General features: G+C 59.4%; 5 protein-coding genes and 1 pseudogene across 6 annotated transcripts; all 6 read right to left on the bottom strand.

Annotated features, from left to right (window-relative positions):
* Positions 1–843: 843 nt before the first annotated feature.
* LINJ_10_0180 (hypothetical protein, unknown function) lies at positions 844–2,850 on the bottom strand (the record flags this gene model as incomplete). The annotated part of the gene is made up of 1 exon (XM_001463630.1): positions 844–2,850. One exon carries the CDS (start codon positions 2,848–2,850, stop codon positions 844–846), a length of 2,007 nt encoding a protein of 668 aa, XP_001463667.1.
* Positions 2,851–3,257: 407 nt separating this feature from the next.
* Positions 3,258–3,773, bottom strand: LINJ_10_0170 (annotated as a pseudogene). Its single transcript has one exon. A coding segment is annotated over exon 1 (516 nt).
* A 1,203-nt stretch (positions 3,774–4,976) lies between these two features.
* Positions 4,977–5,693, bottom strand: LINJ_10_0160 (putative leucine-rich repeat protein; the record flags this gene model as incomplete). The annotated part of the gene is made up of 1 exon (XM_001463629.1): positions 4,977–5,693. The coding sequence occupies one exon, from the start codon at positions 5,691–5,693 to the stop codon at positions 4,977–4,979; it is 717 nt and encodes a 238-aa protein (XP_001463666.1).
* A 1,852-nt stretch (positions 5,694–7,545) lies between these two features.
* Positions 7,546–9,579, bottom strand: LINJ_10_0150 (putative guanosine diphosphatase; the record flags this gene model as incomplete). Its single annotated transcript, XM_001463628.1, has 1 exon — positions 7,546–9,579. The coding sequence occupies one exon, from the start codon at positions 9,577–9,579 to the stop codon at positions 7,546–7,548; it is 2,034 nt and encodes a 677-aa protein (XP_001463665.1).
* A 3,734-nt stretch (positions 9,580–13,313) lies between these two features.
* LINJ_10_0140 (conserved hypothetical protein) lies at positions 13,314–14,831 on the bottom strand (the record flags this gene model as incomplete). The annotated part of the gene is made up of 1 exon (XM_001463627.1): positions 13,314–14,831. The coding sequence occupies one exon, from the start codon at positions 14,829–14,831 to the stop codon at positions 13,314–13,316; it is 1,518 nt and encodes a 505-aa protein (XP_001463664.1).
* A 4,775-nt stretch (positions 14,832–19,606) lies between these two features.
* On the bottom strand, positions 19,607–20,716 carry LINJ_10_0130 (conserved hypothetical protein; the record flags this gene model as incomplete). The annotated part of the gene is made up of 1 exon (XM_001463626.1): positions 19,607–20,716. The coding sequence occupies one exon, from the start codon at positions 20,714–20,716 to the stop codon at positions 19,607–19,609; it is 1,110 nt and encodes a 369-aa protein (XP_001463663.1).
* Positions 20,717–22,948: the final 2,232 nt, after the last annotated feature.

Below are 22,948 nucleotides of genomic sequence, written 5' to 3'. Positions count from 1 at the left end.
TTACGAGGAAGGCAAAGAAGGGTGCCGGCTCACAGCGAAGAGATGACGGCAATGGCTGAGACGTCACGCGCGTGCACAGCCGCAGAAGAGGGTCACAGCCCGAAGAACAAGGAGGAGGAGGAAGGACGCACTGTATCGCAGCGCAGCAACGGAGAGGGGGGGGGAGAAGAGAACGGTGCAAGGTGGAAAAGGGCGGAAAGCGCAGCAGAGAGAGAGAACAATGGCGGCAGCAGTGATGCGGGGGTGCGATGATGAAGAGTGAAGCAGCCTCAGTTATTTGGCCATGCAGAAGGAAAGAGACAGGTAGACGAGGGAGACACTACCGCGTCTGGTAACGCGGATGGTCCATCGCCTGTGCCGCATTGCCTTCATATACTGGCTGGTCTCACGAGGCTGGCTCACCATTGGCACCGCTGTTATGTGGCGTTTGTTATATATATATATATATGTGTGTGTGTGTGTGTGCATGTGTGTGTGTTCTTGCGTGCGTCAGTGTTGCGGCGGCGCTTGAGGATGTAAACCTCCCGATGGGGAAGGGCAATGGCGAAGCTTCTTTGCGCTGGACGCCATCTATGCGGTGCGCGGACACGCGTACACATGTCAGTGCTTGTGCGCTCGTGTGGAGGAAGGATGCAGAGGAGGAGAGGGAGGTCGGCGGATGCCGCGGAAGCATGGCCTGATGCCTGTCAATCCGAACAAGGAAACGAACTGGTCTCAGCGCCTCCGCTCACCCTCCATCCCCTGCCAGCGGCGGCTACAGTGCTGGACTGTTGAGCAGATGGGCGACCACACACGCACATGTATACACACAGAGTGCACATGCGCACGTATGTATCTGTCGCCCTACATCTGCAGCGTGATGAAGACGATCTCTTGAATCGTGTGCCGGTAGACTTCCAGTGTCACCGGCGTCTGCGTCGCCCGCACGACTGCTAGCGCAGCCCGCATCTGCTCGCAGCTGCCGACAGGGCGATTCGCCACCGAAAGCAGAACGTCGCCGCGGCACACGCCGGCGCGCTCCGCCAGTTGCAGCGGGGTAACAGACTCCACGCGTACTGCCCCTTGTCGGCCTAGTGCGCCGGGTAGCACGCCGGGGGGGATATCCACAGCGTCGATGCCCAGCACCATCGCGCGGGGCGCCCCGCCAGCAGCGTCGGCCTCTCTCGGCGATGCGACAGAGGTGATGGAGGAGGATGCTACGCTGTGGTATAGAGAACTGCGGAAACAGGCGTTGGAAGGGTCGGTGCAGTTTGCCGTAGGGGCAGTGGTGGTCGCGCCCGTGGCACAACTGTCCGCCATTCGCATCGAGGTCGTTGCGTGCGTGTCCCTAGCAGCTCTCTCCCGCATGCTCGGGTCAGCACACGCCTGTGGCAGAGGCGCCGGCCGCGAGACTACCCCATCCGCATCGGGCCGAGCACGAGACTTCTGGCGGAGTACAGGTAAAGGGGGTGGTGCTGTCTCATTGGTCGTCACCACCGACGGCGGCGGCGGTGGCGGTGGAGATGCAACTTTGGCGGCTGCGGCTGACGCTGCGGTACCGCGTGTCGTGATGGAGCGGTGCGCTCTCGATAGAGCAGCAGCCGCGGGCCGAACTGCGCCTGCAGCTGCCGCAGACGCATCGCCGTGGCGGGCGTACGTTAGGGTGCGCGCAGACGCGGGGGCCGAGTTTACAGGAGGCATTCCTGAAGAGTACGGCGGCTGCGCCGGCGGTGCTTCGACCGCACCAGTGGTGACGAGAGGTGAGGACTGCGCGTCACCGCGCAGGCATGAAGGGGAGCGATCCAGCAGCTGCGGCGGGGTATTGTGGCCGGAACTCGGCACGGCATAGGACTTAGCGGAGGCGAGAGAGGCAGAGAGCAGCCGCCCGTCCTGCGGTGCCAGCGATGGCGAGCTACCGCGTGTTAAGGCGGCCTCACTGCGAATCTCCGCCCCCTTCCCAGAGTGCGGCTCGGCCGGCGGTGGCAGCAGACCCTGGAGCATGGCTGCGAGACGCGCTCGCACCACGTCCGCCTTTCGATCATCCAGCGCCTGCTCCAGTGCCACGCACAGCGACGACGGCGTGCTCTCCGCAGCTGAAGATAAGCCCGTCCCGTGGAGTGTCTCGCAAAGGTATTCGAACCGGCACCGGGACAGCCGCTGCTGGTGCACCACCTCGTCGAGTTCACGTTGCACGCCTTGTAGTTGATGCTCAATATCCGCGATGGCGTTGAGGATCTGTTTGCGCTGCCGGCGACCCTCGTCATCGGCGGCAGAGGCCAGCAAGGTCAAGTCTCTGTTGCCGCCCCCTCGATGTTCGGGTGTAATCCTCCCTGCTGGCACGGGGGTCGTTTCACATGGTGGTGACCGTGATGAACGCGGAGAAGGCGGGAGCGGCGGCAAGCCTGCACGTGCTCGAGCAGCCGCTGCCGGTACCGACGACTCGCCGCACGGCGGAGAGCCAGATGACGAAGATGGAGCCAGTGCACTCCCATTAGCGTTGCGCAGCTGTTGCTGCACTTCACGCACAATCATGGGGGGCAGCTGTCGGCTGAGCACGTCATCCACATGTGCCTTGAGGAACGTTCGAACCCAGTCGGAATTTGGGGTGGCGGTTGCGTGCGACGGTGCTGCGGTTTTGGATGGCGGTGACGAGGAGACCGTTCGACTCGCTGCTCCTGCTGCATCGCCACTTGCCGTCGATTCCGCCGCTGCCGCATGAGACGCAGTCGCGAAGGCCTCGGACAAGACTCGCGGCAGCACCTTCTCCTGGAACTTCTTCACCTCCTCCTCGATCATGTACTGCACCTCCAGCCTAGAGGCGTACTCTCGGAGGGCACTGAAGAGGTTGTGCTCCGTGAGAGGGGCGCTCATGTCGACGCAATGGCGAGAGAACAAACAACAAAAGGTGTGGGTGCTGCGGCACCGCTACCTGAGCGGGGCGACAAGGATGAGAAAAGCCGACAAGTAAAGAGAAGGGGGAGTGACAGGAAACGGGTACAGGCATGACGGAGGCGGGGGGAGAGGGGCGCCGAGTCCCTCCTTCAAGGAGGGCCAGGACGCCATGTACGCGCAGCAGCCCAACGAGAAAACGAGAGCGGAAGAAAGCCAGATGCAGGAACACCGGTGGATAATAAACGAATGAGGGCACCTACAATTCGCCCAAGCGTGGGTGGCGGTGGAGCGCTGCGGTATGCACAAGAGTCCGCTGCGTCGGCTGGCTTGGCCTCACACGAGCTTTATGCGCACAACAGCCCCGCGCACCCACGTCCTATACCCTCTAATCAAAGGAGTACATGCGATATCGCGTCGCAGAGGCGTGCCGGCACAACTACCACAGGCCTAGTCGCTTTAGCGTGGTCACGCAGATCCCTTCTTTTTCGTGCGCTCCGTTTTTGGGGGCATCACCCCCTACCACTGTCCTCGCGTACGTGCGTTCTCCGCGGTGTGGGTGTGTGTGGAGGGGGAAGAGGCGGCCGAGTGGACAGTGCTGCAACGGCTTCATGGAGGCACCACTGCACAGAAAAGAGGCGGTCGCGTCACCTGAAGTGGCGCGTCACCACAAACAACCACAAGAAAAAGGAGCCTGAGGAAAGAAAGAGATACAACAGTTTAAGGAAAGGGAGGAGGGAGGCGATCCATCGGCCTGTCCCTTGGGCAGGCCGATGGATGTGCATTGGGCGATGCTTTACATGGATCTGGCCCACACCCGGCATCATACATATGCCCCCCTCCCCCGCCCTCTCTTCTTCTTTCCGACTCTCTCTCTCTGTGTGAGTGCAGCCGTGCCTCCTCATCCAGGCTCTCGGTCGTCGTCCGTGTCTGTCCCGCCTTCTGCCATCTTCTTTCTATGTTCTCTGAGGCTTCGCGAAATACATTGCGCCTCTACGAGTCGCGCGGTTCCGAGAATACTGCCTCTGTCCCTGCGTCCGTCTCGCTGTCGGTGTGATCTCCTCCGCTCATGTCGAAGGTGGTGGCGGTTGGGGGTGGGGAGGTGGACGGCCGATACAAATTGTGTGGTCCTGCCCCCCTCTTCTTCCCCTCCCTCTCCCCCAAAGGACGAGAGGGGCCAGAGGCAACGAGGGACGGCACGCGCGTGCAAGACGGAGAAGACGGCGCACAGGAGAGAGAGAAAACAGAAAAGAGTACACGAGAACAGGCGTCGGCTTGCGGCAGTGAGGGAAGGGAGAAGAGGAACGCGAGGAGGGGGAAGGGACACACGCTCACGAGGAGAGGGGACAGGGGGTGGGAGAGGGAGGGCGGGGCGCGTCTCAGTGCCAGTGGGAACGAAAGAAGAAAATAAGGAACAGGTAGAAAGGTGAAACGGAAAAACGTATGCGAAACGCTTCGGAGAAGAGAGAGGATGGAGAAGCGTGAGATAGATAAACATCGAGGGGCGCCTCTGCCGCCTACACAAGCATACACACGCGTAACTCGCCACATCGCCCATGGCACCGCCATCCGACTAGTGGCAGAACTATACACACACAAAAAGGAAACATATGCCTGTATTCCCGCAGCAAGGCCTACACATCGAACGCTCCAGATAAAACGCAGAGAAAGGGGATACCTGCGGAACGCAACGGGCGGGAAGCAATGCCACGGCTGCACGGCGGAAGGCAGGCGTAGCGAGAGCACCCACACCCACACACTCGCATGCAAAGAAAAAAAAAGACGGAGAGAGGGAGGAGGTGAACATGGGAGGGGCGCAGAGGCGTTCGAAAGCGAGAGAACAACAACGACGAGAAAACGAACGACAGCAGCAAAAGAAGAAGATAGAGTACACACGACAAGGCACCGGAGAGGAGTGAGGGGGTGAGCGAGTTGGGAGAGAGGGCAACGACGCCCGCATGCAGATTCCACGGCTCCTGATAGAGGGAGTACCGAAGAAAAACATGTGGCAATGCAAACACACTGCCACACTCCCCCCCCACCACCACGAACACAGACCCCACCTCTCCCGCCTGCGACAGTTACATACGACGCACACCGCGCACGACTCACTGCTGGTTGAGGTGGGCCCGGTCATACGCCTCCAGGCGCGTGCGCACGTGCACGGCGCACTCGTCGGAGCACACAAAGTGCACAAACGGGACGTCGCGATGGCCCACGATCGTGTGGAAGGTGACAAAGACCTTGTAGTTGCGGGACCGGATGCAGCATGCGCTGCAGTCCACGCTGCGCTGCGCCGGAATGTAGGTTGCTGCAGCCGCCCCATGAACCTCCTCGGGCGTGTAGAGAGGGTTGTTCTCCAGTGTCAAAACACGAAGGCGAGGAAGGAAGAGGAGGCACCCGGGCAGCACATTGAGCTGGTTGTTGTCCAGGTGCAGTTCCTCCAGCGCCTTCAGCTGCCAGACATCGAGCGGCAGCCAGGTCAGCAAATTGTTGTTCAGCGTCAGCCGCTCCAGCTTTGACAGGCGGCTGATCGAGGAGTCCACGCTGCGGAGTGAGCAGTAGCTCGCGTTCAGCCAACGCAGGTTCGTCAACGCCGTCACGCGGGGAGAAATGGCTGTGAAGGGGTAGTTGTTATCTATATGGAGAACCTCCAGTTGCTCGCGCAGCGCAGCGATACTGGGCGGTACATCGGTATAATTGAAGTGGTGGCTAAAGTAGAGTGTGTTGGCACCGTCCTCCAGTGCCTGCTGCACCTCCACCTCGGCGGTGTCCGCTTCCACCAGCGACAAGCACTGGGGGTAGGTTGTGTGCACCATAGCCATGGACTGTCTATCGTGCTGTGTGTATGGGGAGCGATTCGCCCGCGTACTGCTCCAAATAAAGGATAGAAGAGAGAAAAAAACGATCAGTAACGCACGTGAGGTGAGATGCCACGATTTGCAGCGTTGCTGACCGCCTTCGATGCTACTCTGTGTAGTGGAAGAAGCAGTCCCCTGATACAAGGACAGCACGCCGAACAGCACCCACAGAGGGACAGAGGGAGAGGCCCGCGTGCACAAGAACACGAGAGCACAGGAAAGGTGAGCTGGGGGATATCGGACACGGATGCTGGGCATATGCATCCAGACACACGGGCACAGAAGCCATCCGGAGAGCATGACCATCGCGAATGCGTGCGTGCGAGTGGTGGTGGTGGTGGAGAGCACACGGCATGCGTACGAGAGAGAAGGGGGAGCGAGCAAGGAGAGCGAAGGAGGAGAATGGGAGGAGGAGAGAAGGGGGAGACGTGCATTTGAGGAGTGCGAGGCCTTGGGGTCGAGAGCGGCACCTTCTCTTTTCTCGCAGAAGGGTACCTACAGGTGCGTACACACCGTCCGCCGCGCGCGTGTCCCAGTGAGTAGGGGGAGGGGTGGGGGGGGGATGCAGTGGCGGTGGAGAAAGCGCGCACGCACACACGACGAGCGATGGGCCCCAGGAGGCTTGTAACGGTCAACGCACGAGACGAGAAGTCTTCGCCATGACAAGGCAGCTTCTCAGCCCGCTGAGGGCCACTCCGCCACTTCGCGTATTCGACACGTGTGTGTCTGCGCGCGCGCAGTTGTCGATCTTGTTGCCAATCACAATGAGAGAAGAGGGCGGCCAACACACCCGCACACGTACCGCGTGCTCCTCGCAGGAAGAAGAAGAAAAATGGGTTTGGGTGAGGGTGGGGGGTCTTCTGCGCTGATCACTGAACAGCGGCATGGCAGACCGATAGACAGACAGACAAAGAGAGAGGAGAACCGAGGCACGGCCCACGTGCGCAGCACACACGCACAAGCCCGCACATCGCGTGCGACGGCGAAAGGGCAAACAATAGAAGCAGGGGAGACACAGTGTGTGTTTGTGTGTGATGTCGCAAAATATGTGCCTGACGCGGTCGAAATCGATCCTCCCAACGCATCGTGGCTGGCGAGTTTCCTATTTTCGTGGACGTGCATACCGATCGGACATCCCTACACTTGCGACCTCGAACAGCACTGCGCACGAGTAGGTAGACGCGCGCACCCCCTCCCCTTTTCCGCCAGCCACAGGCAATCCATAGTCGTGGTGGACAGTTAAAAAGTGTGTGTGTGTGTGTGTGTGTGGAGGAAGAGCTAAACGCGCATAACGACGTCGCTCCTCGAGATCAGCCATGAGTATAAGAGCATAAGGGAGTTAGGGAGAAGCTAGGTACGCGGTGATGCATGTCACTGGAATAGCGGAGAGTGCCTAGGCCCACTCCTCATCCACACGTTGTTTTTGCATCATCCCTCCGTCTTTCCTTCCTGTCGCGCACCTTCGGCAACAACAACAGACGTCATGGCTTTACACGAGGTACATTGCAAGAGAGATCGACGGAGAAAGCACAACGTAAACCTGGCTTGACATACACACGCACACACAGCCGACAGCGACAACGGCATGGCCGTCGCCTGATACACGGTACCAGCGAAAGGGCGGACAAGAAGGCACTGCTCTGTTGACGAGGAGATGGAGGGGTGAGGAGGATATAGAGAAGTGCGAGCCGCATGCACACGCCCGTGGCTGTCATCCTGCCAGCCATCGCTTCAGGATGCACCGCAACACCGCACATCAGCGACCCCGCCCTCTCCTCTTCCCACGCCCAAATGCCGTTTCCCGTCGGAAGGCAATTTAGGTAAGAGAGAGGAGTGAGGCGCCGAGGGACCAGGCGGTCTCGTAGCCGCGGATCTTCTTCACCACGTGCAGCACGCGATCCTCTGGCACCTCGTACCCGTAGCGGAGAAGCGCGTACACGTAGGAGTAATACATGCACTCGTACTCCGGCTTCAGGCTACCGAGGCCCTCCTTGGCGGTCGCCTCGGCGATACGGGTGAGGGAGAAGGCGGCGCAGTGACCCTCCGCAATCGTCGCTAGGTCCGGCAGCTTCACCTCAAACTTTTCCCTTGACACGGCAGCCCCCGCTGGCACCAGGGAGCTGTTCGCCAAGGCCAGCAGATCAAAGATGAACGAAAACACGTAGATTTCCCCGGTGAAGTTGGTCAGCGGTGGCTGCATGACACCAGCGATGCCGCAGTTGGCCGCCTCACATGTCAGCCCCACTGGCTTTAGCAGCCGATCGCGGAAAAGGTTCGCGCAAGCCTGGAAGTTCGGGGGCATAGCCGGCTCCCCGGTATTGTTTTTCTTGATGTTCTTCACCCCTAGCGGGTCTTCGTAGCCGACAGCGAAGCAGGGGAACGCCTCCACCGCCTCCGCGTCCGGCAGTGGCGGTGGTGGCATCGGCGGCGCTCTCTTGGTGACGATGTCGTCTCGCTCGCTGCTCCCGTCTGCACCCAGGTTTCCCAGAACGTTCCAAACAGACAGAGCCTTGTCGCCGCTGTTTGCCGGTGTTGTCGTGGTGGTCGTCGTTGCTGTGCTGGTGGTGGTACCGCCTCCCGGCTTCTCTTGGCTCTTGCCTTGAATGTGGAAAAGCAGCTCCTTGGTGGCCGCGTGCAGGCCGTAGCCTTCGTAGCTGTGTTGGTAGGCACTCACAGACCGGCTGCCCAAGGTTGCCGAGTAGCGCAAATCGGTGCGCATCCCGTGGAACGCGCTCTCGCCGGGTTCGAAGACGATCTGCGTGGAGCCGCCTCCGAGGTCGATGACGGCCACCGTCGAGGCGGTTGCCTTTGTACCCCTGGAGAATACCCCCAGTAAGTAGTTTACCGTGAGCCACGCCATTGGGCCCTCCTCGCAGGCATCCAAGATGCGAACCGGTGCATTGCCGCGCAACCAGAACGTTTCGTTGCGGTAGCGCGCGCGAATCCCGTCAAGAATTTCGGTGGCCTTCTCCATCCCCAGCATGCGCAGTCCCGCGGTAGCCTTGAACTCGACTGCCGTGCATGCGTGCAGCTCCGCCGGTACAAAGTACTTGGCTTTCATGAAGAGCTCCCATAAGGCTTCCGGCGCATCCTGCACCGGATTATCGAGCTCGCTAAGGGCTTTGTGATTTAGCTCAAACAACTCCTCGACGAGGTCGATGTCGCTGAGCTCACTGCCGGCCGCAGCAGCGGTATGCGTGGCAGGGGCCACTCTGTACTTGTAGACATGGACACGATTTCCAGTGCTGCCGATGTCGAACACGACGGAGTACTTGTCCGAAGTCTTCGTGCACGCTTCGCCGTTCGCCACACCGTTTTCTGCTTTCTTCTTGCTGGCGCGCATCTCGTGAAAGAGAGCCGCCTGCAGTGCACGGATTTCGCTGCTGCGGCGCAGCTCCACTGCACCAAACGGGGTCGTGTTGAGCATCGAGTGCAAACCCTCCAAATGTTTCCGCTTTTCCTCCAACGACCGGATGCGCGCAGTGAAGTTGTGGTCGGCGACACCGAAGAGTACACTGAGGTCGCTGGCTAGCTCATCCTCGCAAACCTGCAGCAGACTACGCGCCGACACTACACGCTCACGCTCCAGCGCGACGATGTTCATCAGCTCCTCTCTCTGCCGCCTCATCTCCGCAATCGCCTGTGCGGCATTGACGCCACCACCGCTCTTTAAATCCGCGTTGACCTCGCGGCAGTTCACTAGATTTGCCTCACTCTTCTTCACTGCGTTCTGCGTGAGCTGCATGTGCCGCGACTGAAGCGGGTTGGCGGTGCCAACGCCGACTTCGTACGCGGTGAGAAAGACGACGAAAAGCACAGCAGCGAAGAAGGCAACAAAGACGCGACTCATGCTCCTCCGTAACTTGCCGCCTGGGACGCGGCCGTCAGTCGTTGGCATGATGGATATGCAAAAGGCTTTGTTTCGGGGGCGAAGGGGCCCAACGCAAACGCCCCAACACCTCGCACGCACGCAGGCGGAGGCAGCCACGCACTTGCGCAGCGGAAAGGACAGTGGGAAAGCACACTGGGCAGCAGCCACGAGCGGATTCCTACTGTGATCCTCACGTCGAAAGAGATGCGACGAGACAGACACACAGAGACAGACGGAGAGAATCGGTGGAGGCAGGGGAGGGGATATGGGAGAAGAATCAGTACACATGTACGTGTGCGCGTGAGCGAAGCAACGAGAGAATCACGCGAGGAGGAGGAGGAAGGTGGCACGGTGGCGGCGTAGAAACTTTAGGGAGGGTTTCTCTTTCAGCGTGAGCGGTCTACCAGACAACATGAGGTCAAACTCCGCTCTACGCGCCCCGGCCCGTCGCAGGCCCCATCGCGTCGTACACAGCAGCCGTAGGCACACGCGTTACAGCCAACGCACCGCCTCCCCCCCCCAGTCATCTGAGAACGCGGCCCCTGCCTCGAGCTCTACCGACCACCTGCTCTGCAGGTCGCCTCACAGCCGCTCGCATTCTGCCGGTCGCCGCCCCGTGCACCTCTCCGTGTGGCGCTCAGGCTCCCCACACCAGTGGGTGGTGCGAGGGCCGGGGGCAAGACACGTTCGAGCCACGCGGACACTCTCCGCCCATCATGCGGATGGCACAGACGTGTTCACGGGCTCGGCTCGCTCCGATGCCACGCCGCCCAAGACCTGGCCGCCGACACCAGCAGCCACGCATCGCTCTAACTTCCACATGTCGTAGGTGCTTGAAACTTTCACCACCAGAAGTGGCTCGGCATTGGCAGGGATAGCAGGGAGGGGGGGGGAACGGCTACTTTGGCTTTCCCGCACAGAGAGCGGGTGTGCTGGGCCCTGTGGCACCACCACGGCGCTGAGCGGTGTCCCGACGTCATCACGAGGAGCGGAGACGACTGATAAAGATGAAAACGTATCCGAGAAGAATGTACACGAGGGCTGGTCTTCTGCCTTCGCCTCCTCCCTCTCTCTCTGGTGGTGTTCTCGGGTCACCGTTGCGCATGTGCGTGTGCGTATGCGGCGGTGACTGGCGAGATGGAGACGCGGAAAGCGTGCAATCACGAGCGGCATCGGCCGACGGCAGCGAAGGTGATGGCGACCCCGGCAACACCAGCGGCGACGCGGCTGGTACTGCTGCGAGAAGGAAGCTGTGGAGAACCACGAGGAGGACTCGAAAGGGAAGGCTGTCAGTCGGAGGAAGACGTATACCTGCGTTGAAGAACGGAAGCGAGACACTCTGGCGGCTGCCGTTGCTTCTGCGAGGCACGACAAACACCCTTTAGGACGACGGTGATATTGCCAAAGGGGTGCAGAGAGAAGAGGCCCGCGAAACATGCTCTCTGCCTCTCTGCCTCTCATGTGAGCGAAGTGCTGTGGTCGTGGTCCATCATCGAATCTCGCGAACACAGAGAGAGGGAGCGACAGAGAGACGATTGTACTCGCGTCCGCGACGCGCAGGCGACTCCGTGGGCTTGCCCTGCTCATAATAAAAGGCAGCTACTGTCTCACCGGCTAAGGGACACATCGCGCATGACGGAAGAACGCACACACCCACCGGAAAAGATTACAGAGATGGCGGGCAACGCTATCGCGTAGATCGCAGAGAACGGGAGAAGTCCAGGGGAGAGAGAGAAGCACCACCGCAGAGACGGAGGCGCGCGGGCCGCGTACAAGTGCGTTGTCGGAGGGATGCCGGCGAGGTGTGTGTATGTCGTTGAATGCGGTGAGTAGACCGTGATTTGGGCAGACGTGAAGAGAAGAAGGCAGGGGAGGGAGAGAGAGAGACGGGGTGTTGCGAAATTGAAAACGGGATTTCTAATAACCCCCGACTCAGCAGAGAGATGAGAGAGGGGCACGAAAACAGCGCTCGTTGCATCATGGCGGACGCGAAGCTCACGGGCGTCGCCCTTGTGAGAGGGGGAGAGAGAAAGGCGAGGAAGAGGCGGAGGCACGAGAGCCGCGGCCCTGACGGGAATGGTGAGAGAACCACCAAAATGTGAAGCCTTTCCACCACCCGAAAAGCAGTGCCGACTGCGCTGCTGACCAGCAGCGCGACGCATGAGAAGACTTCCGACTCTATTTCTCGCCGCCACCTTCACAATGTGCAAAAGCCTCGCGCATTCCGCACGACTGGCTGATGCCCCGGCCATCCGCACGTCAGCTGGCGTGGCGGTGAGGAGGAGAGGAGGCAGAAGAAAGCACGCCGCTCTCCTCTCGTCTCCGGTTGCGACCGCTGGCTATTTGTTGTTTGTCCGTCTCCCCCTCGCGCTCGCGCTCGTGCGCGCTCGCTGCTCCGCCCTCCGCAGTCCCTCACGTATTCCCCTTCTTGCCGACTCCTATCTCGTCCCCCCTGCCGCACCCGAGAGGGGGCAGGGGAGGGAGTGCCACCAGACTCGAAACACACATGAAAAGGCAGAGAGACGAGGAGAGGAGAGAAGAGAGATGGGGGACGGTGGGCGGGCAGTCGGCACAGCGGCGGGTGGGCGGATGGACGGATACAGTCCTCGACAACAGCATGCACAGGCAACATGCAACGCGGTACCCGTTCAGTTACACACACACACACAACACACACCAGCAACGGGCTCCTACACAACATCGAACCGATACCCGGAAAGACACCCGACAGAGAGAGATCACCTTCAGCGTATAAGAAGAGAAGGAGAAAGAGGTGCCGTGAGCACTCGCGCAACGCACCGACTGGGTTAAGGCCGGAGACGTGGTGTGTGTGGGTGCGTACGTACACTCATACACTCACATACGTCATAGAGGAAGAGGTAAATGACGAAGACAAGAGAGGGAAGGGAGGAGAGGGAGGGGAAGAGAGTGGCAGAGAAAAGGAAAAATGGGCTTCATTCATGATGAAGGAGGGTCACACACACACACACACAGGCACATACAGGCAGGCAACCGGGGAAGGAAAGAGAGAGAGGGAAGGAGGGAGTAGAGCGGCTAAAGAAAAATAAAGGGCAATACAAAGGAATGAGTGGGAGACACCCGCAACACAGTGGTGGTGCTCCAGATGACATACGGTGCGCGCGTGTGTGTGTGTGTGTGAGCGTGTACATCGGTGGCGGTAGTGGCTTCAAGGCTTAGTTGGCACAACATAAAGAAAAGATGACTAGAAAGGAAGATAGAGAAAGACAGCGGAGGGAGGGAAGGGGAAACCGCCACCACGCAAGCACCACCGGGAGAATACGCCTGTGCAAACAAGGGTGGCTAGGCATTGCGTGTGTGTCTTCAAGTGCGCCTCGGAGACATCGGGAGACGTTGGGTGAAGGGAGGGCGTGCTGCATGAACCTCTCACTGCTGCCATCATTACAGCCCACCCTCCACCTTCTCTAGCGTGACCGCGGTGAGTGGGTGCGCGTTGCCTCGAGGGCATGACAACGCCCAAGAGGAGCCCTTCTCCCCTCCTCCTCCTCAGGAATGAAAAGATGAGGAGGTCAGCAGCGGCTGGCGGTGACAGATCGGCCTATGCACCCAGTTCTTTCCTCACTCCACCGACCACAAGCACTCGCTCACCGAAGCCCAGGAGCAGCATGTAGATGACAGCACAGGTACTGATGCACACACAGGCGCAGTCTAGCATTTTAAAGGCAGCGGAGGTGCTACAGCATGGGGCCTTGGGCGTCGGGCATGGACGAGGCGGACGGCAGCGTGCTCTCTGCGGGCATCGCCGGACGCGGGGCGGCCACGCAGGAGGTGTCCTGCAGAAGCAGCCGCGCGTGCTGGCTGCCCTCGGAAGATATCGTTGTCTCATCACGACTAGCGGGCGCGTTCAGTGGTGTTGAAGAGGAGAGACGGTTCAGTGCCTCTATCGCAGGCGCGGCGGCCGGGGGATCGCCTAGCGACGTGCAGCCTGACATGCTGGCCGACACGCCGCTAGCGCCTCTGAAGTGGCCGGGGTGGCTCGTGGAACTCGCCTGAGCGCCGCAGGCGCTGCTGGCCGGCAACATAAACGGGTCTTGCGGGCGTCCGTCGACGTCCTGCAGAGCGGGCCCGGGACAAGGCCGGCTGACACCAGGCGACGCCGAGTTACCTCGACTAGCTACCGCGCTCACGGTGCGCAATTGAGGCGTGGCGCACGTGCTGCTGGCACTTGAAATGAGGTCGCCGCCGAAGCGAGAGCTGCTCAGGTGCCTATCCACCTCCATCTCCATCGTCAACGCTTGCGCTGCCTCCTTCTCATTCACAGCCGTGCTTGCATCCTGCAGCTGCTGACGAAGTTCCTGTGTGCGAGAATGCTGCTCGGCCCGCTGCTGCTTCTCCCGCGCAAGGCGCCGCTCCAGCCGCTCGCGCGTGGCGACGTACTTCTCCGCCTTGGACAGCGCCTCCGTGCGCAGGCTCTCGGCTGCCGCGATCTCCTCCTCCAAGTACCGTATCATGGCAGTAGGGTCGTAGGCGACGTCGGCCGTGGTGGTGGCGGTGGTCGAGCTCGCCGCGCTCATGCGACTGCTGCTACGCTCGTGCACGGGGACACAGATGCCGCTGGTGGTCGCTGTGGCGCTGCTCGCGGGTGCAGCGGGGAGTGCCGGCGTCGCCGTTGCGCTTTGAGTGGCCAGGCAGCCGGCGCTCGTCTCCGCTGAGTCGCTCTGGTCCATCTCTTCCACCTCCTGCACGAGCTGCTCCAGCTGCTGCAGCGAGTTTGTCTGCTCCTCCAGGGCATGGTCGAGCTGCTTTCGCTGAGCGTGCAGTCGCTCCAGACGGCGCTGCAGGCGGTTGGCGATTTCTTGCTCCTCCTGTTTCAGATGCTTCGACAGTTCCTTGATGTTTTGCGTGGTGTTGCGCAGCTTCGTCTCCTGCGACGCCTTCTCGGCCTCCACGCTACACAGGTGGGCGACCAGCTTGCCACGACGTCGCTTCGTGGCCTCCAGGCGTCGCAGCAGCATGTTCGCTATGCTCTCCTGCCGTCGCTCTAGGTCAGCGTAGTTAGCGCGCATGCCCTCCTGCAGAGTCGCTAGGGACTCACGCAGTCGAAGCACCGAGGTTTGCAGCACAACGTTGGCCGCCCGCATCTGCAACACCCGCTCCTCCAGCTGCTCGCGCGTTAGCTGGTGCGCCTCCGCCTCAAAGTCGTACAGCGGGGGAGGGCCCGACATGCTGGCGCTGTTGCCCTCGGTAGTCATGGACGGCGACGCCACAGGGCCGTGTGAGGACGTCGCGGTGCCGTCGCGTGGCGTGCACAGCGCCGTCGTGCACACGCTGTGCGCGGCGCTGTGTCGGCTGAAGGAAGGAGAGTCTCCAAAATCCACCAGCGGCGGCGCCGTTGAGTGGCGGCCGAGGCTGTAGCCTCGCCGGCCACCGGCACCGCTGAAAGCGGAGGAGTAGTGCTCGCTGCGCTCGTCGTGCGACGACATGGGCGTGTGAGAGGCACTGCTGCAGGCTCGACCGTGCTGGCTCAAGGCGGAAACGCTCACGCCAATCGCGTTCATACGGTCGGTCACCTGCGAGTGCCGCGAGCTGTCGCGCGTGGCTGCGGCACTGGAGAAGGAGCGGTGCGTCGACGGCCACTGCAAGGAGCCGCGCGGGGTGGGCTGCTGCTTCTCGAGGATGGAGGCGCGACGGTGGGGCGTATGCGCTCCATGCAGTGGGTGGCGCTCATTCGTGCTTGTGCAAGTTGGGGTCAGGGACAGATTTGTGTCGCTGACATTCACCAGGTTGGCGCTGGTGACTGTCATCTTCGAGAAGGTGCGCGAGTGCGCCGACGACGGCACCACAAGCGGAGATACCCGATGCCGTCGCGAGTCCATGGTAGTCACTGCCTTTGCGTTTGCGTAGGTGAGCCACCGGGTGAGTGAGTGGGTGGGCCTCGTTGATGCGTTTTGGCACACACACTTTATATAGATGTATATGTATGTATATGTGTACTTTTTGCTCAGCAGCCCAACGTGCCCGTGAAACCGCAAAAAAAAAAACGAAGAAACGGCTGTCCGCACCCGCGCGCCACCGTTGCACCCAACACTAGTCGCTTCGCAGGGGTTTCCTTCTGCTTCAATGCAGCCTCACTTGTTTCGCTTGCCTTTAATCAGGAGTCGACCGGCACGATGGCGGCGGGCGCCCCTCGCGTACGCGCAAAAATATTCCCGTGCGTGTGCCGAAGGAGAAGGGAGGGGAAACGCCGAGGGTCCGCAGGTGATTGCGCCTCGGCGCAGCTGCCGCTCTTCTCGTCGCTCCTTCTTTGGTCTCTTCGTGGTTTCGCCTTTGTTTTTTGCGCAACAACGGAAAAAACAAAGGAGAGTCGCCCGTACGGCGCGGAGGGAAGTCGTACACAGTCGGGTGTATATGTGCCAGTGTGCGTGCTAAAGGAAGGGAAAGGCGCAGGAGAAAAGGAAGAGGAACTGAACTTGGGGTGGGGTGGGAGCCTATGGAGAGCGCAGAGGGAGCGACAAAAAAGTGAAGGGCAACGACGGAGACTACGCACAAGAATGCACACGCACACAACGAAGAAAAGCACCACAACACATGCAACGACGGTCAATGACGAAGAGAGACAAGACACACCTCACTCTTGCAGGTGAAGGAAGGGCAAGAGGGCGGCTATGCGTGCGCGGGTCGGGTCGGTAGGCCGGTTTAGTTCTGCGTGTATGTACGTATATATATATATACGTATTTGGTGTGTGTGTAGGTCGTGTGTGACCGTACGGAGACGGATAACAGAGCGTAAACACAAACAAACAAGGAAATAGGAGGAGGGGAGGAGGGGAGGAGGGGAGGGAGACAAAAACGGGAAGGGAAGGAGACACACACGCGCCGAGATGTGAAGACGGTGCTTTCCTTTCGCTTTTTCGGTATTCGCTTTTTTTTGCTGCCGTGACGGTCGTTAGTATGTTGGTTTATTCGCTGTACGCGTCGCCGCTCTTGGGTGGGCCACACGATAGTGGCAGAGGGGAGGGTGACAGACGCAAACGTGGGGGGAGAGGAAGGAGGGAGACGAAGAGAGAGAAATGCAGCCACGTGAAAGGAAAGAGGGGCAGGGGGCGGGACATGTCGTTCTATGAGGCTACCGTACCAGTCATGCAACAACATCGAGCGAGAGAGAGAAACGCGGAGGTGAAAGCCACACACGCACACAGTGCACAGCTTTCGTGCACTTGGTGGTGCATGGCCGCCTGGTGGCCGTGCCCGTGCTCTTTTTCCGCGCAATCGTGTCTCTGTCACTCCCGGCCCCCATCCGCTCCTTCCTCCGCGCCGCCATGGCGGAGGGGAGGGGAGAGGGTGGGGGGTGGGGGGGGGGGGTCGAACACATCACTCCAAAGCAGCGGATGTCGCACGGGCTTTGCGAAGGCGGACGAGGCGGCTGTTCGTTTGTGTGCAGAGGCAGAGAACTTTCATGGCGGTGCGCCTCCTCCCCATATGGGTGCGTGTGTGTGTGTGTGTGTGGGACTGACGTTTTTTTGTTGTTGTTCGAAGGGGTGCTCATGAGAGAAAGCGAGGAGAGAAAAGAAGACTCGAAACAGCGATGGAAAAGCGAGTTATGCATAATTAAGCGGCCTACCACACACGCGGACAAAAGGAGGAGGAAGCGACGGAGAGCCGATCGGGTGGGGAATGAAAAACAAAAACAGCCGAAAACAAAGAAAAACAGAAGTCGGAAAGGAAAAAAGAAAAGTAACATAACGAAACGAAATGCAGCTGCATCGTACCCACTTTTACGTACACACACACAGACGACCATCTCCTTGTGATCGAAGCAAGAGCGACAACAAGGACGCGAAGATGTCCGCACACCCCCGCCTCGATCAACGTGGGCCCACACGCACAAACACACGCTCACACATACCAGAGGTAGACACACACACACGCACACAGATTCACCGACTCGTATTTCCGCTCATCACAGGGTGGAAGACATATGCAAGAGGAAAGAACAGGAAGCGAGTCCGTGAAACATAACCGCGGAAGAGATGACGGCAGCGTCAGACACTGAACAGTGAAAGAAACGCCCCGGAAGAAGATAACAAAAAAGACGTTGAGAGGGGCGTGCAAATCCGCAGCGAAAGGCCAACACCAACAAAGGTAGAAGAGGAAGAGGCAGGCAGGCGCGCTCGCGCCAGTGAGACCGCCCTCTATCCCCGTGCTTCCGCGTTCTCTGGGGATCGGACAACAACAGCGTCTGCCGGCGTCTCGCACCGTGCGGAGGCACGCGCACATACGCCTACCCAGACAAGCACAACGCGCACACGCACCAATTCGCACAGGTCGTGCGCCTCCTTTCCATCACCCCCAATCGCAAGAGAAAACGCCTCTGAGAAGGGGAGCAAGGCGAGCACGAAGCGCGCGTGACGATTCGGGAAAACCGCAATACGGTTCGACGGAAGAACGTGTGCCTGATGCTCAGAGGATAGATGCGATTCCCGACGAGAAGGGCTGAGCATCAGCTGCCTGGCGCCTGCCTGCACAGACATAAAGATTGGCAACCACGAAAGAAAAGATGACGTCGCACGCGACAACACACCACCAAGTAGCGCGGTGCTCTCAAGCGAGATTCCCTCATGTGGCGTCTTTCTGTTAGCTTTTTGTTTTCGCTTTTCCCTTGTAATTCCCCTCTAAGCCGCGGCTGCTCGAGAGCGTGACGCTCGACAACAAATACAGAGAGAGTGGCCGGCGCCAACGCACACACAGAGCACAAGGTGGGGAGTGTCACACACGGAAGCGTCTTCTAGTCTTCTATCTTCACCCTTTTTGGTTGCTACTGTTGCGTTCACCTCCGAACTTCCTCGGTCGGTCATCACCCAGTATCAAGCGCGCGCGCACACATACACACACACACACGAGCACATCGACACAGAGTCATGCGCGCACATATGTGTGAGGATCCAGACAGCAGAGAAGAAACAGAACGTAGAAGACGGCATCGAGGCACTAAAACCAGCAACACGGGCATACCAACCTACGCAAGAGACAAGGAGGGGATCAGAACAGACGCACATACTGTCATATATACATGCTCACGTGTGGTGTTCCGGTGGCGACTGAGAGGCACACAGAAAAGACGAGGAGAAGCGGAGCAGACATAACTACGAAGAACAACAAAAAGGAAAGAAAAGATGGAGAGATAACTACACGAAAAGAGGAGAAACAACGCGGAGGAAAAAGGAGAAATGAAAAAGCAGCAGCCCACTGATGCAACCTCGAGCTGCCGACACGTCTGTGTGTCTGTATGTATGTGTGCACCTCGTGGAGGCCTCGTGGGTGTAATGCTGCACCCTTTTGTGTCGGTTGTTGCTTCCCTTCCGAGGTTGTCTTCCATTCTTTTCCGGTTGCTACTATTCGTTCACGCCATCGAGAGCGTGCATCCCGTCGGCAAGCTCGTGTGTGTGTGTGTGTGTGTACAGCACCTTCCTCAACGGAAGGTAAGGGAGACGAGAGAGAGAGAGCACACACACACACACATGTGCCAACAGAAAAACGCATAGACAGGAATGGGGACGTAGAGCAAGAGTGTCCACACAGCCGCCACATAAAAATAATATAGAAATAAATACAAACACAAATATATGTGCAGAGCAGACGCGGCGGAGAGACGGCCAAGGTAGAAGCGAAATATAAAAAGGCGAAAACCATAGAGGAACAGGGAGATAGAGGAGGAGACGAGAAGAGGAGAGCTGGGGGAGGGCTGGGGACTGCTGAGGAGGGGAATCAGGAAGACTGGCACCGCCTCAGCACAGCGCAAACATAGTAAAACGAAGTCGAAAAAGAAAAAGGAACGACAGGCAACCCACACGTGCTGTGGAGAACGCGTGCGTGGATGCGCGGGTGCATGGGCACCACCACACTTAACATGCCCACACATCAACGCACACCTTAACCGGCACCGCTGCCACGCGCTTCAGCGGTGGAGGCTGCTGCTGCCACGGGCACGCCGTGTCTTTTTCATCTTTGTGTCAATCTCTGGGTTTCCTCAGCGCGTAGCCGGTCCTCGAGGGGCCCCGCATGCGTACGGCGGGGGTGCAGTCCCCAAAGACGGGGTGCCACGCACCGAGCCAACGTCATGCGAGTAGGGAACTGTGGCGCTGAGGTAAGGACTGCCTCCGGCGGGCCCGAATGGAGCGTAATGCAGAGGCTCCGTAATGCTGGAAGCCCGCGCGCCCGCCTGCACCATGGAGCTGCCAAGGAAGCCGTTGGCGGCGGCGGTGTTCAGCGTGGATGCGGCGGCCGGCGGCAGCGAGTATCGCGGCAGCGGGGAGACCGGGGGAGAGGTGCTACCAGCCGGTGGGGTGTACGGCGGCGTCGGCTTGGAGATCGGTTGCAGCAAAAAGACGCCGTTGCTGTTGCGCAGCAGCACCGTCTCCTGCGGCGCTGCCGGCATGGGTGGCACGTAGTTGGCCAACATCGGAGAGCACTCTTGTGAAGGCACCGAACGCCCGAGCAGCGAGGCAGGGGTGCCGTGCGCCGTCGCCATAGCCTCTGCGAACGACGGCGGCGGCGGCTTCGATCCGGGTGTAATGGAGAGATGCGGAATGCCTGAGTAACAATTCGCATAGGGGCTGCGCGGAGCCATACTTGGTGTGCTGTACGCCGGCGGCGGCGGTGGCGGCGGAGGCGGAGGAGGGGGCAGGCTGGCGGCAGACGAGTACGAGGCGTTGCCTTCGACTGTGAAGCCGCCGGCGATTATGGCCCCCCCGCCGCGGGGGACAGCCGTGTATGGCGGCATGTACGGCTTCGCTGGCTCTTCTCCGTGACGGAGAGCGAGCGCGCCAGCGGCGTTCTCGTCAGAGCCCTTATCAATTACCTCCACTTCGTCATCATCGCCGTCGCTTTCAACAGCCCTGACTTCGTTTAAAAGGCGCAGCAGCACGTCGTTGCTGTTCTCCCCGTCGTCGTCTTCCTCCACGGCAGCCAGCGCGTGAAACAAAGTGGAGTGCGCCCCAAGCGCAGTAGCGGAGGCTTCGTAGTCATGTGCTGGATCGGCGTTCGTTGATAAGACACCCTCACTAGTGAAGGGACCTGACTCGAGGCCACTGGTGTACTTCATGTTATGTATGCGCATATCCATGTTCATGTCGCTCATCTTCCGCCTTTCTCCGCTTGGTCGTGCAGATTTGGGTGCTTGCACCGGCAACACTGCTCTGTGAAGCCGCGCCACCAAAAGACCGTCTTCTCTCCGCACAGGCAGGCGGAGAGAACGAGCGCCCGCGGTGTGACGGAGGAGCACTAACAAAATTAGAAACAGAGCAGAAAGACAAGTCCACAAAAGGAAAATGCGAGGGGGAAGGACGAGTAGAGGCTGCCGACAAAGACGCGCGCGCGACAGCGGGCCGGGGATGTGGATGCAACAAAGTCCGCAGCACAGAGACAAACACAAGCGTGAGAAACAAGTCTCGGACGAAGAAAGCTGGGCAGCACAGAAGAAGGCAAAGCCACACGCCGTCTGGGCCCCTCAGCCACCTCCCCCACACGTCGGGCCACAACAGCACAAGAAAAAAGGGGGAGAAAATGACGAGGAAAAAGCGTAAGAAAAAGAGGTGCGTGTATATCAGCGAGAGAGAGCAGAAGCAAGAGAGAAGAGCGCACCCGCCTCACCCCCCCCCCTCCACAGGACTGCTAATACTCGAAGAGCAGCACCACCACTGGCGTGTGCGATCACGTACAGATGCGTGTATCGTCGTTTTTCTTCCTCCCTCTTTTTTTTGTCTCTATGTGACGATGGGGAGGGTGGCGGAGGAGTGGAGTGGGTGGGTGAGTGGGGGTCTCTCCTGATCGAATTCTTCTACCTGCCCGTCCTTCTCTCTTTTTTTCTTCTTGTTAGTCTGGTGTTTCGTTGTTATGGCTAATCGGCATGTAAGTGTGTTCTCTCCTTACTGTCTCCTAGCTACGATGTGCGTGTCGGCGCAAGAGTCGGCGTCTGTCTTGGTATTGCTTGCCTCTTTCTTTACTTCGTTGCTGAAGCACCGCCGGTGCTCTCAGAGAGGGGTCGGGGAGGGTGAGGTGGGGGGCAACAAAGGTGTGAGCTGAGGCCAAGGTGAGTGGGCAGCGACAAGACAGAAGATAATCGACGAGAATGAATACGGCTGCACAGAAAGAGGAGCGAACAGCTATGTTAATGTATCTAGGGAGGGTGCGCGAGTGTGTTGGTGTATGGGCGCCCCGACGAGGGAACGAGGAGAGGAGGGAGTGAGGGGAAGGAAGAGGAGGCAGAGAGGATGGCAGCAGGCAGCCTCGGAGGGAGAAAACCGAGATCACGCTACCTCACGCAACGTCTCTGCGTGGTTCCTGGTGGCGCAGCACTACGTGAATGCTGCTGCTGCTACACGCGGGCAAACGTGCGCGCTGAAGATAGACTTGGTCTTCTTTTCCTTTGAGTGGGGGGGGGGTAGACTCGAAGAAACCTGAAGGGAGCACAACAGAGAGGGAAGTGGGTAGCTGGTGAGAGAGGAAATACATAAAAGGAGACAGTTGGCCGTTGGTGTTTCTCTCTCGTTGGTACGAAAACATACACACACACACACAAAATTGAAGCGAAGAAAGTGCATTGAAAATGCGGGTGCTTATGGCGATGATGGTGGATGAGCGGGTGTGTCGCATGAACTACACTTGCGGAATGAGAAAGGGACGAAGAAGAGGGAAGCAGAGAAAACAAAGAGACGTAAAAATGGCTCAGAGAGGGATTAAGGTGCGATAGCAAAAGCCGTGCCACAGAGAAGCCAACAACGGTAAGACAAGACAGCGCGAAGAAAAAAAAAGATGGAGAGGATACGGACGTGGTGTGAGAGGAGAGGATGGGGGAGGGAGTCGGTGATAGGGTTCCTTCTCTTTCGTTCACTGTTGTCTGTAATGCCGCTGAAGACTTTCGCTACGCAATGCCGAAGTGTTCACTCCCTACTCTGTCCACCGATTTTGGTGGTGGAGGAGTGTGCCTTCGTGTCTCCCCGTCGCTGTTGCCTGGCGTCGCGCTCCCTTTGTGCGTGAACCGATAAGCGCACAACGCCTTTCGTGGAGTCCCCGCCCCTCCCCGTGTTGGTCACACGAGAGAAAGGAAGGGCGAAGGCTTTGGTGCTCTCATGGTGGCAAGGGGTGTGGCTCTTTGGAGGAGTTGATGTTTCTATGCGCGAAGGCAGCAGGAGCGGGGATAGGGGGCAAGAATCGAATCGAGCACAGAGGGAGGAGACGCTCTCACACACACACACACACACGCGCACACATGCTCGCACAAACAGCGACGATCTCGTCGAGGCGAAACAGCGAAGCGGAAAAGAAAAAATGAAAAGAGAGAGAGCGGGACAAGACAGCAGCAGAGAAACGA

The sequence above is a fragment of the Leishmania infantum genome, chromosome 10, assembly GCF_000002875.2.
Source record: "Leishmania infantum JPCM5 genome chromosome 10".
Lineage (NCBI taxonomy): Eukaryota > Euglenozoa > Kinetoplastea > Trypanosomatida > Trypanosomatidae > Leishmania > Leishmania infantum.
This window is presented reverse-complemented; position numbering and strand designations above follow the sequence as displayed.